The 14825-nt window shown below is 40.1% G+C and overlaps 1 protein-coding gene across 3 annotated transcripts in view; it reads left to right on the forward strand.

Annotated features, from left to right (window-relative positions):
• Window positions 1-14825, forward strand: part of Arid5b (AT-rich interaction domain 5B) — a 183396-nt gene that overhangs the window by 134909 nt on the left and 33662 nt on the right. The window contains exons 1-4 of one of the 3 annotated variants that reach the window (XM_048338850.1): window positions 649-1002; window positions 2803-2915; window positions 9708-9912; window positions 11809-11861. In XM_048338850.1, coding sequence (XP_048194807.1) covers window positions 975-1002; window positions 2803-2915; window positions 9708-9912; window positions 11809-11861 — 399 coding nt within the window. In that variant the 5' untranslated portion in view covers window positions 649-974. The other 2 variants (XM_048338851.1, XM_048338849.1) reach the window with 2 other exon arrangements.

The following is a 14825-nucleotide window of genomic DNA, read 5'->3' on the forward strand; positions in this document are numbered from 1 at the left end:
CAGAAGAAGCCGGGTACAGTGGCACATTACTAGAATCCCAGCTACTTAAATGGCAGAGATGGATCACAAGTTCCAGATCAGCCTGGGCAATAGTTAGAAAAAAAAAAAAACCCTACCTCAGAAACAAAACACATAAACACATAAACAAAAGAGCTGGGGGCAAGGCTCAAACGGTAGAGCACTTGTCCAGCCTGCTCAAGCCTGGGTTCCATCCTTAAACCTGGGGAGTGGGAGGGAGAAGAGACAGAAAGAACAATTCTGAGGGGAGACAAAAAAAGAAACTCAAATTGAGCCTTGAACAAGCAACTGGTAGGATTTGCATAATATCCAGGTATGTGTCCTTTTGGGAGGCAAAGACTTTTTCTCATCAAATCTCATTCAGAGTTCTATGATCAGAATAATAGGTGCAAATCTGTTCTGCATTTGTAATTCTCAGAATCTGCTGGTAAGGGCCTGTGCTTCTCTTGGTTTTGAAAAGCGCTCAAAGAATAGAGAAAATCGACCCAGTTTGGGGATGACTAGGACCTCAGCCTTCACATTTCAAACAGTATGTGCAGTGCCTTTGGGGATTTGAAGGTTTTTCTGGAGGTAAATGCCTTGTGGATTTAAGTGCTTTTACACCCACATGCTGGGAGGGAAAGATCAGCGTTGATGGGTCTTGGAACCTAAGCCATGGTGTTGTGTCTCTTCTGAGGAAATGTCTTGGAGCTTTCTCTCTAGTTCTGAGTGTTTTTGTCAGCTTTCTGCTTTGGCTTTTATTTTGATAAGGGACATGCAAGTCCATCCTTCCCACGCGGGTCATTAAAGTCTTAGCGCTTGGGTCACTTGTGGAAACACTTCTGTGCTACACAAAGTCTTCTAAACAACCCAAGGCTCCGCCCTGGCTCCTGGCCGGGGACCTTCAGATTCGTGGAACGCTGGCCTCACGTTCAGATGGAGGAGCAAGAGGTCAGGATCCACACCAAACCAGCCGGATGAAATCACCAGCCCCGTGCAAGGGAGGTGGAGAGAGCTGAGCCCTCCCTTGCCAGTCTGGCAGCTCCTGCGAAGTGCTCAGAGCTAGCTCATCCCACTCGGGTGCTAGTCACTGCCGAGTGTTTACATGAGTAATGGAGCTGCGGGGGAGGGGAGTTGTAAGCCGAGCGCTGCGCCTTGCAGCTCGCATTCGCTGGATTGGGAGGGGAGCTGACATCCACACCGAATCTGGACTTCCAGGGATGTGGCCGGAGAGCAGTCACATGCTGTAGCTTTCATAAGCATAGACATCAATCAGGCAGATGTTTGTCGACTGGAATGGGTAATGGCTACTTTCTCTTTGCTTGAGTTTTGTTTGTGAGCTTGTTTACCTTTGCTTAATTCCAGACTGGCTTTTTTAGGATCGACTTTTAAGACCTATGATTTGAGGGGTGAAATGTTGGCAGTGGCCTTGGGGAAGGAGAGCTTGAATCTCACCTCTCCCCAGGCTCTGCTTGCTTTTTCAACTTTTTCTTTTTGCCTCTCAAACTATAAAGGCTCTCTCTCTCTCTCTCTCTCTCTCTCTCTCTCTCTCTCTCTCTCTCTTTCTCTGTCTCTGTCTCTCTTCCTCCCCCTCCCCACCTCCACAGCAAAACTCTTATCCATGGCAGAAAATCAAATCCGTAGGATTAATTGTGTCTTTAAAAGGAGTCCGATGTAAGATGTAAGATCAGTTAAAACAGTGTGTCATGAGTTAAGATTAGCAACCATTAAGAGGTTGCTCAGATTTGATTTTTTCATAATAGTCTCTTAAAGGTAATGAAAAGAGGAGGCACCTTGAAAGGTCTGAAAGGACTTGTTGGGAAGAGTAGTCATTCGTGTGGAATTGTTCAAGGGCTGCTAGGTTGGATGGCTGCTTTTAATTTTACTGGACTTGGGTGACTGATGAAGTTGTATGTGAAAGCTGAGCCGGACAATCACAGCACTCAATAAACAGCAGCCTTTGCCTCCGACTTTCTGTCCAGATCTTAAAAGGAACGAAGTGGAACATCATGTATGAAATAGAGCTCTGATTTATATCATTTGTAACTGTGGCTTTAAAAATAAAGTTATCTTCCCTCCCCCCCCCCCATGGAATCACAATAAACTCAGAGTAATCTTTTGGATTTATTTAAAAATAATAACCCTCCAGATCTTTGTAAAAATATATTGAGACGGAAAAGAGAACATGCTAACTTAAATACATCTGCCAGATTTGTTGAGATTTGAAACATGCCGGTCACAATATTATTAGGAAATAGATGTAATAATACTTCTCAGCTTGTAACAGCAAATGCCTCTGTCGATATCTTTCCCTCTTTCTAATATCTTGATAATTTGAGAAGACATTCATGTCTCCAAACCTTTTTGAAGGAGATGTTTTCAAATGTTACATTGTTATGATACCATAAAGTGCTGGCTTCAACTTAGGTTTCTGAAAGCATGATACAAAATAAAGTAACAGGGAATGTTATGGAAGCCCAGTTTAGAGTTGTCTTTCAGCTCAACATGTGTCTTTTCTAACAGGGAGGAGGAACGTTTTGATTATCATTATTCTCTAGGCATATCTTATTCATAATAACTAGATTTGGTGCAGTGTGATAGCTTAGCTCTGAGAAAGATGTATAGAAAAATATGAGTCTACCAAGTTGCTACTTGAGAAAGGAAAGTATCTAAGGACAGTGGGTGGCTAATCTGCACATTTCTCTGAACAATTAGAGGAAACTTTGGTGGTAAGATTCTGAGGTTTTACTTAAGGAGACTCCTGCAATTGAAAATGTCTATTAATTCTTCTCCGTTTGTTTTCAGCGCCAAACCTTAAAGGCAGACCACGCAAAAAGAAACCTTGCCCGCAAAGAAGAGACTCATTCAGTGGAACTAAGGATTCCAACAATAATTCCGATGGTAAAGCCGTTGCCAAGGTACAATCATTCACCTCATGATATTATTTCCTCTTTGTCCCTCTGCTCTTGTACCCTGGTGGCAGTTTTCAGTTCAGTATCTAACTCTGGAATTCCAAGCTTTGAAGTGGTGTGCCATGTCTGTCTGTTCCTGCCACCTCCCCTCCCCCATGACTGGCTGGAGGAGGGAGGAGAGGGGAGTGGTAGGAGGCAGACATTCTGCTTAGTCAACAGAAAGAACTTCCCACCTCCCAGTTTGGCTTGTTGGGTAAAGGACAGATGATTAAGTGTCCACGTCATTGAGGCTGAGATTTCATAGTTGGTGACACAATGACATAGTTTACTCTGCTCCTATCAAAAATAGACCAGCTGAGCCATACTCTTTCTGGATGTGTTCATCTAAATATATTTTAGAGATTAACAGAGGATGAAATTAGAAGTGGCTAGAATGAATCTGCCTTTAGTTATATACGCTTTCAAAGTCACTTCTAGGGCTGGGGATATAGCCTAGTGGCAAGAGTGCCTGCCTCATATACACGAGGCCCTAGGTTCGATTCCCCAGCACCACATATACAGAAAACGGCCAGAAGCGGCGCTGTGGCTCAAGTGGCAGAGTGCTAGCCTTGAGCGGGAAGAAGCCAGGGACAGTTCTCAGGCCCTGAGTCCAAGGCCCAGGACTGGCCAAAAAAAAAAAAAAAAGTCACTTCTAATACACAGTAGAGTAAAATTAAAGATATATTTAAAATATTTATAAGAATACAAACACTTATATTACGTTTATGTGTTTTCAAGGGTCATTATTAATATCAAATGAAAGCTTTAATTTTAGACTACTTTTGGCCCAGGCCCATGTGACCTAAGCACTTTTAAAAAAATGTTTGAAGTATAACTCTAATGTATTTAGCACTATAAAAGGTGAAGTGTTACTTCATATTTCTAGTGTTATCTTTTTGACTTTTGTAGACCTGGGTCAAATTTCCACATTCTGGTAACTATGTGTTTGTGTGCCGGTGTTGTTTTGGAGCCAATGACAACAATAGCCCATTCAGGACCAGAGTCAAGACCAGATTTGAATTAATACCCACAATAATTAGATCCAAGAACTAAACTTCTGGCAATAGGAGCCTTGTTATTATAGCTGCAAGTAGAAGACTCCGCTAGAGAAAGGAAACTCAGTCCTGCCATCCACAGCCTACAATTCATCTATCATGAATTCCAATCCCTCTTTGTGGCATAATCCTAGGCATTTACATTTTATAAATCTTATCATTACTGTTTCGTCAGGAAGATCAAAGGATATTTTTGGTTAGGATTTCTTTGTGTCTCTAAGATCCTAAAGGGTTTGAAAGTGCCCAGTGAGTAGAAATGTGTGCTTTCCATTTTATAGCTAAAAACACATCCATCTTTCTCTAAAGTTGTTTGTTCTGTTTATTCCATCTTCTATGAAGTAATGTACGTGGGTACCATTAAGGGCATGTTCTTGTAAGCTGGACCACTCTAGCTCATGTAAAACCACCTACCTAATGCTTTACTTTCCATGCTATGCCGTCCTTCTCTGTGCCGTCATTTGTAAGTTTCTGGAAAATACTACAAATGGATCAGGAAGGTTTATAGGACTGTCACACTCAACAGAGATTGCACTCCACCTATCATGTCTGCAGCAATGCCAGTACATACATCTAGGGTGACATCTGTATATTCCAGCACATGCTAGCCCAGCAAGAGGCTGCTCCTTCTCTTGTTACTGGAAGTCACTGCTTATTTAGGCTTCTGAGAATTTTGTAAAACTCATATAACTCATGTCAAAGAAGACGACTGGTGTTTCTCTTCATGGAACTCAGCTCCAGACTCACACTTGACTCACACAACTGAGGAAATGGAAGTCTGTCCTGCAGCTTGGCCATATGACTGAGCCCTTTGAGAGATGGAAGTCCACCCTGGGTTTCCTAAGGAACCCTTTGACTCCACCCCGTGCCTGCTGCTGCCACTCAGACTTTCCACAAGGAGACAGGACCATCCTGTTCACATCCAATGTTGAATGCACAAATGACATTCTGCCATCTGAGCCTGGGCAAGTCTGCTGGTTAGACTCCGTTTTCACTCTTGGATTACAGTTGTCCTACTTGGGACACTTCCTCTTCAACAAGCTGATAAAGACAACCGGGTTTAGCTTGCCTGTTGGTACCTGTCTGGAAAACCCTAAGGAACAAAGAAGCTACATCTCTGAAAAGGCCCGCCATTAAGATGGCCTTTGTGTCTTAAAGTGATCTTTTCCCCTAAAATGCTACAGTAGTGGTTAAGTCTGTGGTCTTCTATCATTTGTTGAATTAGAAGCAACATTTTAGGTGACAACAGGGAGCTGTTTAACATTAGGACCTGTGTGACTGGCTTTCTTCTAAAAGAAACCTGTGGATAAATACCAGCCTCCTGGGCTCCACACAGCAAAGCTCCTAGAGTGTTGTACTGTGACTGGTAATTTGTTGGGTACCAGCAAAGGTCACTCTCTCTCAATGACAACAGCTTTGTAACAAACACTCCCATTATCCCAGAGAAAGAGAATTCCATGGATCCCCAAAGACAGCAGAAATCACATGGGGAACTAACTACTAGCTCTCTGAAGACATAGTGAATGTGTTTGGCAAAACCCCACCATTTTCCTGGGTCCATCTTAAAGCAGCCAATGTGCAGGCCAGGCATAATTATAGGGTGAACTGTACTGGAGGCATCTCCTTAGCTTAATTCTCTCATCAAAGGCTTTCATTGGTAGACAGCAAATGATTTCTTCTTTATCCTGTAAGCATTTTTTCAAAGGCCAGAATTATATAACAGGTGGTTTATATGCTAAAAGGAAACTACAGTGTGCAACATGTTCTTACATTTAAATCACAAACTGATATTTCACACATGTGATAATGTCATGATGTTTCGGTTATCGTTCATCTCATTTTGGTTCTCAGAATTATCTCCAGAGTATTCTCCTTCTTGCTTGACCAAGTGGCCTAACTACAATTAGAACCCTAACTTCTTTATTGCCAGTTCAGTGCTTCTGTCTACTCCAGTTGAAGGTTAGATTAGTTACAGCTCAATCCTATGAAGGATGTGGTTAATAGTAAATAAGGTGCTGGTTTACTGGAAACATCAAGTGTTGATTCTACAATTAGCACTTCCTCATTCACTTTGGAAACCCCAGTGCTCTTAGTAAACTCAATGGGTATATGGTGTTCAGGTCAGGAGACTCAGATCTAGTAATTAGCTGTCACTATCAGAAGATTAGACTTTCCCAAAGGAAATAAGAAAACTAGGGCTTAATTTTTTAACACCTGTACCATATAGTTCACTAGATTTAAACACTGAGATGTTTTGGGTAAATGTGGGGGAAAAAGTAGAAACAAAGTTTACTCAGTTCCTCCAAATCTGGAGCACTTATGTTAATTCCCCCTCCTCCCCCCCCATCCCCCCCGCCAAGGAATCAAACTTGTCTGAAACAGAAAGCCACTGCTTACCTTTTACTTTCATTAGAAGCCCTTGGCCTCCCTGGGAGCACTCTGTGGGAAAAATGTTGAGTTCCAGGATGGAGTTCAGTAGGGGTGTGGGGACCCCAGTTTCCCTTGGGGCCTTTGCCTTGAAGGTGGAAGTCAGAATCATGTTACCCTGGTTTGTGCATCCCCTTCTGTTTCTGGGTGCATCTATATAGATGAGGCAGAGGATTAAGCAGCTGTTTAGACATTGAAAAGGAAACTTCACACTCCTTCACAGTGGTGCATATGACCTGTAATACAGATAATTGGTTCTATTACTACTGCAAAGTGTAAGCTTCAGCCTGTTTAATACACAGCCCTTACTTGGCTCTACCCCCTGATATAAGAGATTGGGGTTTGGAGTAAGTGAGGAAGAGCTAAGTCCTATTCCTCCCTCTCATCTGCCATACGACCAGATATAATGGAGTCACAGAAGTTCCGTTTCCTCCACTGACATACAGGATGAAATATCTTCCTTTTACAACAGGTACAGACCTCACGTTAGGACATAAGAGGCCCACAATTCAGCATTGAGCTCCTCATGGGTTCTTGGTTGCTCTCAGTTCCTCTCCTTTACTTGGCTCAATGTACAATAGAAACGCTGAGGCTCTTCTCTAATTGGGAAACCACCTAGATCTGTATCTGCCATTTGATAAATCACACCTTAGAGGGGTAGGTTTTGTAATGCCTAAAACCTGCTTTTCAATGGAAAGTTTGCTTTGACTGCCAAGTTAGCATTTTTATTAAGAGTGTTAGAAAGCATGGTGTTCACGACCACAAGCCCTAGGGTGAAGAGTCGAGGTTCAATCCTAGACCTGAACTTGTACATGAGCATACAAATTTGTATACATTACGAATTGTATCTGCTAGAATGCATGCTGTGTACACATTTCCACTGTGACTCTAACAATCTCCCTCATTAGGGCTCTGAACATGAAGCGAAATAATATGTTTACAGTAGAGCCTGACTACCGAATAAACACTTTAAAAAGACTGAGAGGCAGGATAGATTAAAACTGAGTGACTTTAGGATTTCTTAAAGTCATTACATTTTGAATTTCATCAGAGCTCTAGCCTCAACTATCTAGAATTTGGCAATGAAAGATGGCAACAAAGTTTCACAAGGCTGTTTGCCTTCATATAAAGTCACCAAGTATTAACATTTGAGAACATTTAAGTAAAAAAAAAATTCTACATGGAAAAAAATGTTTTAATTCCATTTCCGCAGCCCCTTAAAAATTGAAATCTTATCTAGAGGCTCTGCTGAATGTGTTTCACAGTAAGTTTTATTTTTGCAGGGCCAGTCTGAAGATATTAAACTAGTGTGTTCACTTGAGAGAATAAGCAATAAAGAAGCCCTTGCAGGGGACATGCTTGCCTTTAATAAATAAGCAGGCTTTTATGTTCTCAGTGCTTGAAAGGAAGATCTGCAGTGAAAGAAAAGGGTTCAGAAATGTGAAATGGAGAACATGGTAGAATCTGTGGGACATTTTTATTCATAACATTTCTCCAGCCCTTGCCCTCTTCCTGCCCCATTGGTAGACATAGAGATGTAAAGAATATTGGAATGTACACATTCCCCCTGGGTGCACTTGAACTCCAAGTCTGACCCTTTGTACTTCCCCTTTTACAATTAAAATAGCTCAGCAACTTAGCGTTATATTTAACAGCCATCAAAAGCCTCTTGTAGAACATGGCAGTGAGGAGGGAACATTAGGTTAGCTACTTGTGATGCGTGATGCTCAGTTCTTTATCTGCCTGAAGTGAGAAAGGAAGAACATCTGGAGAATTTGCTTCCAAGTATTTCTTTTTTTTTTTTGGCCAGTCCTGGGGGTTGGACTCAGGGCCTGAGCACTGTCCCTGGCTTCTTTTTTCTCAAGGCTAGCACTCTACCACTTGAGCCACAGCACCACTTCTGGCCATTTTCTGTATATGTGGTGCTGGGGAATTGAACCCAGGGCCTCATGTATATGAGGTAAGCACTCTTGCCACTAGGCCATATCCCCAGCCCCCAAGTATTTTTTAATTATGGGGATTTTCACTTACTTTTCTTGGTTTTTTAACTGGCCTCTACACTTTCTTTTGAAGCAAGTGAACATCAATTATATTATCAGTGCTGGCAGAAAAGCAAGAAGTTCTCATTTGAAAAAAAAAAAAGGTTCATAGCCAGGCTCATAGTAGGGTACTAGTAGATTATGCCTGTAATCCCAGCTACTCAGGAGACTGAGATCTGAGTATCATGGTTTGGAGCCAGGCTGGCCATACAGACCAACCTAAGAGAGTCTTATTTCCAGTTAGCAAACAAAATGCCAGAAGTAGAGCTGTGGCTCAAGTGGTAGAGTGCCAGCCTTGAGGAAAAGGAAAGAAAGAGAAAGAAAGGAAGAAAGAAAGAAAGAAAGAAAGAGAGAGAGAGAGAGAAAGAAAGAAAGAAAGAAAGAGAGAAAGAAAGAAAGAAAGAAAGAAAGAGAAAGAAAGAAAGAAAGAGGAAAGAGAGAGAGAGAGAAAGAAAAGGGGGAAGGGAGAGAGGTCGGGAGGGAGGGAGGGAGGGAGGGGGGAAGAAAGGGAAAGAAAGAGAGAGAAAGAAAGATAAGGAAAGAAAAAGCTAAGGGAGAGCTGGAGGCCCTGTTTAAGGCCCAATAAGTGACCAGTAGCAAAGACCTAGCTGGTATTCCTGGTGCCAGTATCTTCTGGCAGTGACATTTCCAGGTTGCTGGCAAGAGTAGCAACAAGCTAAGTTTACTATGAGGAAATAAACTTGCCTTTCATTTTGATACACAGTGTACAGTAGGGAACTGGTTGTTATTGAGAAGGTGTGGTTTGTTCAAGGACAGCAACTGATATTGCTTGTAGGGAAATAAAATGTATAAAGCACAGAACAATGTGCATACCAGATGGATACACTATTTCTGGTTTCACAGGAGCATACTTGTGAGGAGTATAAAAGAAGCTGGCATAGTGGGACAAACTATGGCCCAACTGTTTCTGTCAATAAAGTTTTATTGGAATATAGCCACATCTACGTATTTACATAGTGCTCTCATGCTACAGTTGATGGAGTAGGGACTAGAAAGATCTGAAAGCCTACATGTGGCATTTACCATGGGGTCCTTTGTAGACATTTGCCTTTCACTAGCCTAGGACCATTCAGCATCAGTGATGGCTCTAAAAGGTTGTCTCTGGCTAAGGAGAACTGACTGATTCATTCTTCCCACTCAATAAGAAGTAGCACCAGTAATGTCTTTGTAAGACTTCCAGGGTTGGACCTGATTTGATATGGCATGTTTTCCATTTGCAGATAAAATGTGAGGCCAAGTCAGCCTTGACCAAGCCGAAGAATAACCATAATAACTGTAAAAAAGTCTCCAATGAAGAAAAACCAAAGCTGGCCATTGGTGAAGAGTGCAGGGCGGATGAACAGGCCTTCCTGGTGGCACTTTATAAATACATGAAAGAAAGGAAAACACCCATAGAAAGAATACCCTATTTAGGTTTTAAACAGAGTAAGTATGATTATTTTTATTTTTGAAATAGCAAAATTGCTCAAATTCTTTGAATTAGGGTTTCTTTTTTTTTTCTGACTAGAGATGATGTTGAAATCCTAATCCGGGGAGGGTGTTTTCTGTTTGTATGAAATCGACAAACTGTCCAAGCCAAGAATTTTTCTCTGCCTCTTTCCGCTACATTGTTCCCTTCTGGGACAGTTGCAGTGAGATATTTATAGGCTTGAATCCACCAGCGATTATGACTGGAAATAGACATGTTGAAAGTTTCTCATTTTCTGTTTTGTCAATCCTGAGTGTCTGTAACGCCTTTCTTGGGAGATAATAATATGACATAGCCTTATCAAGCACAGATGTTCCCTGGGAAAAGACAGCTTTTAAAAGGAAGCCATTAAAGGTGGACAAAACAACACACAGAAAAGAAACACACTTCCTCAGTCCCAAATTTGTTAAAAGATAAAAAAAAAAAATCTGAATTCAGAAGAAAACAAGACATAATTGATCTGAACAGAAGCCCTAGTTTTGAAAATTTTTGAGCTTCTACATTGAAGTGTCATTCTTCTTTTATATGAAATAAAAGAAGAATCTCAGATCCTGCCCTGAGTTCACAACAGAATATATATTTTGTCTCTGTCTGAATTTAGTGATGCACAAAACGATGAGCCTCTGGCTTGAAATAGTATTTTCTCCAAATGCATCTTCCTAGATTAAAACCATGTGTCATTTTGATGAAGAATGTCAAACCTGTATGTTTTACATAACAATTTACATACCTAATAGCAATTGGCACTGATTGCAAGAGAACACTTGCAGCCATTATAAACTTATATAACTACGAATGATTACAATGTTTGTCTGAAAACTGGTTGCTTGAAATAGAAGTAAAATTAATGTACTATGAACAGCTTTGTTGCATTATGCATTGGTTCAGATTAAATCAAGGCCAAGGCAGGGCTCTTGATAGCTTTGAAATAGTGCAAGGTTCAATGAGGCTTTGCGAACATGTTGTGTCAAAGAGCCTTTTTTTTCTTTTTAATTTTCATTTTATTCATTTCCTTTACCAAGGAATTGCTTGAATTTCAATTATCCTCTCTTCTAAAAGAATCAAATTTATTGCAGTTACATTCCATGGTATTTCGTACAAATGAACAAAGGTTGCTGTCAATTGGGCATCGTGTTTAAAAGCCTAAACATAGCTGAACCCTATAAGGATATATATATATATGTACACACATATTTTATATTTATTTATTTATTTGCATTATTGCACGGGCCAGTTAGGGGACTAAGCAGGCTGTGACTCCACTTCTCTGTGGATGAAGTCTTCTTTTCTATGAATTGGCTACCTGGCACGTGTAGTATATATTTTCTTACTTATTGCAAGGCACTATGAAATATGGTATGAGCCTTTCATACTGTGTTGCCATCAGATAGCCTATTAAGAAGGTAATCATATTTTAAAGTGCCTCTTAGCTATTGATCATCAAGAGGTTTTATTTGAGGGAAGCATTAATCAGTGGCTAATTTCTAAGGGCTGAACAAGACCCACTCTTGATTTTAAATTCCCATACCTTTTCCCATATCAGTCTAAGTTAGCTTTTCTTGTTCTGATGACAACAGGAATAAAACTATGCCATCCTTTATCCTAAAAGTAGAACCCTTTCCATAGGTTTGTGACTGTGTCTTAAGAACTATTGTAAGTGGTAATGATAATAGATCCTGTTGTTGAATGCCCATGTCAAATGGTTTCCTAAGAATTCGACTCTCTGGGGTATGTTTATTATTTTTTTTTCTTTTCTCTTTCGCATTGAAATACAAAACAAAATGTTTGAATTGACATTTCTTGGAAATATGTTAATGCAATGCTTATCTAAATACTTATTGTCCCTCTAACAGTTAACCTTTGGACTATGTTTCAAGCTGCTCAAAAACTGGGAGGATATGAAACAGTAAGTGTTTAAGTAACTTAAATGAAATAATTTTGCAATCTAATTCCCCCGCCCTGCCTCACCCCCACCTCTCTTTGGCTAAAATGGAGGGGAAACAAGAGCAAGTCATCGTTGACTGCCTTTGCAAATGGCTCTACACATTTGGGGGTGTCTTGGGCTGCTTTTGGAAATCATCCCAATTAGTTCCAGGTTTGGCAAAATTGTAAACTTGTCGTAAAAACTACAAGTGGAAAACATATGTAACTCTCCCCTGTCAGGGAAATTAGTTGGGTCTGTAATTTTTTCCCATGTTGAGAAAGGGCTATTATTGTACAACAAGCCAAGATTGCATAAAAGAAATTTCCCTTGGCAACATACCTGACATCTGTTCATGTCTAATATGGGAAATGTATTAAGGGCTTTCAAAAGTAATCAGGATTGGCCATTAAGAAACAGAATGCAGCAAAATCTCCTCTCATTCTAGGGCAAACAAGCTTTATTAGACAAGGGTCAGTGCTGCATAAACAGGAAGTTATCAAACTTATTCAGAACAGCCTCTGAGATACTTTATCAGCTAATTCTAACTGACAGGAATGGGTTATTTTTAGCCCACGGGAAAATTTGATGGCCACGGATTTTTACAGCATGTATTCTGAACCAATAAAATGTTAGAGCAACAAACTAAGATTAAGATCTTGAAAGGAGGGAGAAAAAAAAGCTGCATGAATATAGCACAGAGACACGACATCTGTAATAAAATCAATTGACATAGGAAGATGGCGTCACTGGAAATAGTTTCTCATCCACACAATGATCAGATTAACTTGTGCCGTTTCTTTTGCAATTGAGTAGGAAATTATTATTTTTTTTCTTTCCTTAAGAAGAAATCTGGTATATCTCGGTACCACAGCAAAATGAGAGTAAAAGACACAAAGTCAAGAAAATGAAATTTATTTGAGCCCAAATGCAATAACCACAGTTTTTACCAGATAAAGTATATTGATCCATAAATTAATAGAATGGAGCTTGATGCCAATGGCTCATGCCTGTAATCCTAGTTACTAAGAGTTAGTCAGAGATGAGGATCAGGGTTCCAAAACAGCCTGGACAGGGAAACCTCTGAGATTTTTATCTCCAGTTAACCATCAAAAAGCCAGAATTTGGGCTGGGAATATGGCTTAGGGGTAGAATAATTACCTACCATGCTTGAAACCCTGGGTTCAATTCCTCAGCACCACATAAACAGGAAGTAGTGCTGTGGCTCAAGAGGTAGAGGTGCTAGCCTTGAGCAAAAAGAAGCCGGGACAGTGCTCAGGCCCTGAGTCCAAGCCCTGTGACTGGCAAAAAAAAAAAAAAATCCGGAATTAGAGCTGTGGCTCAAATGGTAGAGTGCTAACTTTGGTTGAAGAAACAGCACCCAGACCTTAAGTTCCAATCCTAACCCCCCCCCCCCCCCGCCCACACACACAAAGTAATGTAATGGTATAAATGTCTGGGGAAGCTTGGGATGCAAAAAGCATGGCAAGTGTTACATGAGTCAGATATCAGATAATCTAGTATTAATTGTAGAGATGGATTCTGATGAAATATCCTTTGATATGAATACTTGTGTACAATGTTACTTTAATATATGGGATATGTGTGTGTGTGCATATGCTTATAAGGGAATATAATACAGGAATGGGAAATATGTATAAAATATACATTTCATAGACAATAATTTATTTTAAATATTTGCTTTTACCAAGTGCCTGTGTAAAATTACATACTATATTCTGCCACCTGATTGAGTCCTGAGTATAGTCTCTTTTCCACTGTATCTCATGGTTTTGCAAAATCTTGAGCTAATTATAGCGTTTATCCATATGAAAAAGATAACTATGTTTCATAAACATAGAAGTAAACCTCACAGCTTAGACTTTTAAGTCTTAACTTTGAATGCTAAGAATAGGAATACACATTTTTATGAGCTGTGACTTCAGATAGTTACATGATACTGCACAATATTTTGAAATGTCTTTTTAAGCTCAGGAACTTTTTGTTATTCACTGATAGGAAGAATGCCAGCAAATTTCACAGAATTGGTTTTTCCTGCTTTTGTATCTTCTGTATCTTGACAGAAGTTTCGTTTTGTTTTTTGTTTTTTTTTCCATGCTCCAGTAAGTTGGTGTCAAATGTACAGAAGAAACTTCTGATGAAGTTTTGGAACATTTGTAGTATTTTGAACATATAGTATTTATGATTTTGTTATATTCATGAGTGAATGACCATATAAGTAACAGATCACTTGTCAATGTACTTATTGAGTACTTTGTGTGAATGAGGCATGTGTTAGCTACAATGGGAAAAGCAAAACATCTGAGATGGTAGTTCTAATTTTTCAGTTGGTTACCAGTCAGGAGAGATAGTCACTAAAATGACAAGGAAGGCTTGACGGCAACAATGCCATGTAAGCAGATTTGAGGCAATAGATGGGATTTAGATGAATGGATCGTATCCTTCCAGTAAGAGAGGATGAATCAAGTTGGTGAGGGAGGGTGGGAGAAGAGGTAGAATACAGAGACAAAACAAAGTTTAGAAGGAGTAATGGTAAGTGATGGTAACTTGTAGTGTGACTAAGAGGCTGGGGCAAACTTCCAGGAAGGGGATTCTTAAGAGAGAAGGAATAGATATGAAGATAATGACAAAGGTCTAGGATGTAAATCCCTAGAGTTATTTTAGTAGGCTGTGTGTAAAACAAAGGTGGGGGGGGGGCTTAAAAGGTTGTCATCAGTGATCTCTGGTGATGTCGTGTGTGTGTGTGTGTGTGTGTGTGTGTGTGTCTGTCTGTCTCTGTCTCTGTCTTTGTGTGTGTCTTCAAAAATGGAAATTTATGCTACATTTAGGGAGATAAGGATAGGGCAGAGTGCTTTCTTGCATTTGTTGGTTCTCAGTTGTTTTCAGTTCAAATAATCCTTGTGTCATCGCATATTTAGTGGATGACAT

This window comes from Perognathus longimembris, chromosome 2 (genome assembly GCF_023159225.1).
Source record: "Perognathus longimembris pacificus isolate PPM17 chromosome 2, ASM2315922v1, whole genome shotgun sequence".
Taxonomy (NCBI): domain Eukaryota; kingdom Metazoa; phylum Chordata; class Mammalia; order Rodentia; family Heteromyidae; genus Perognathus; species Perognathus longimembris.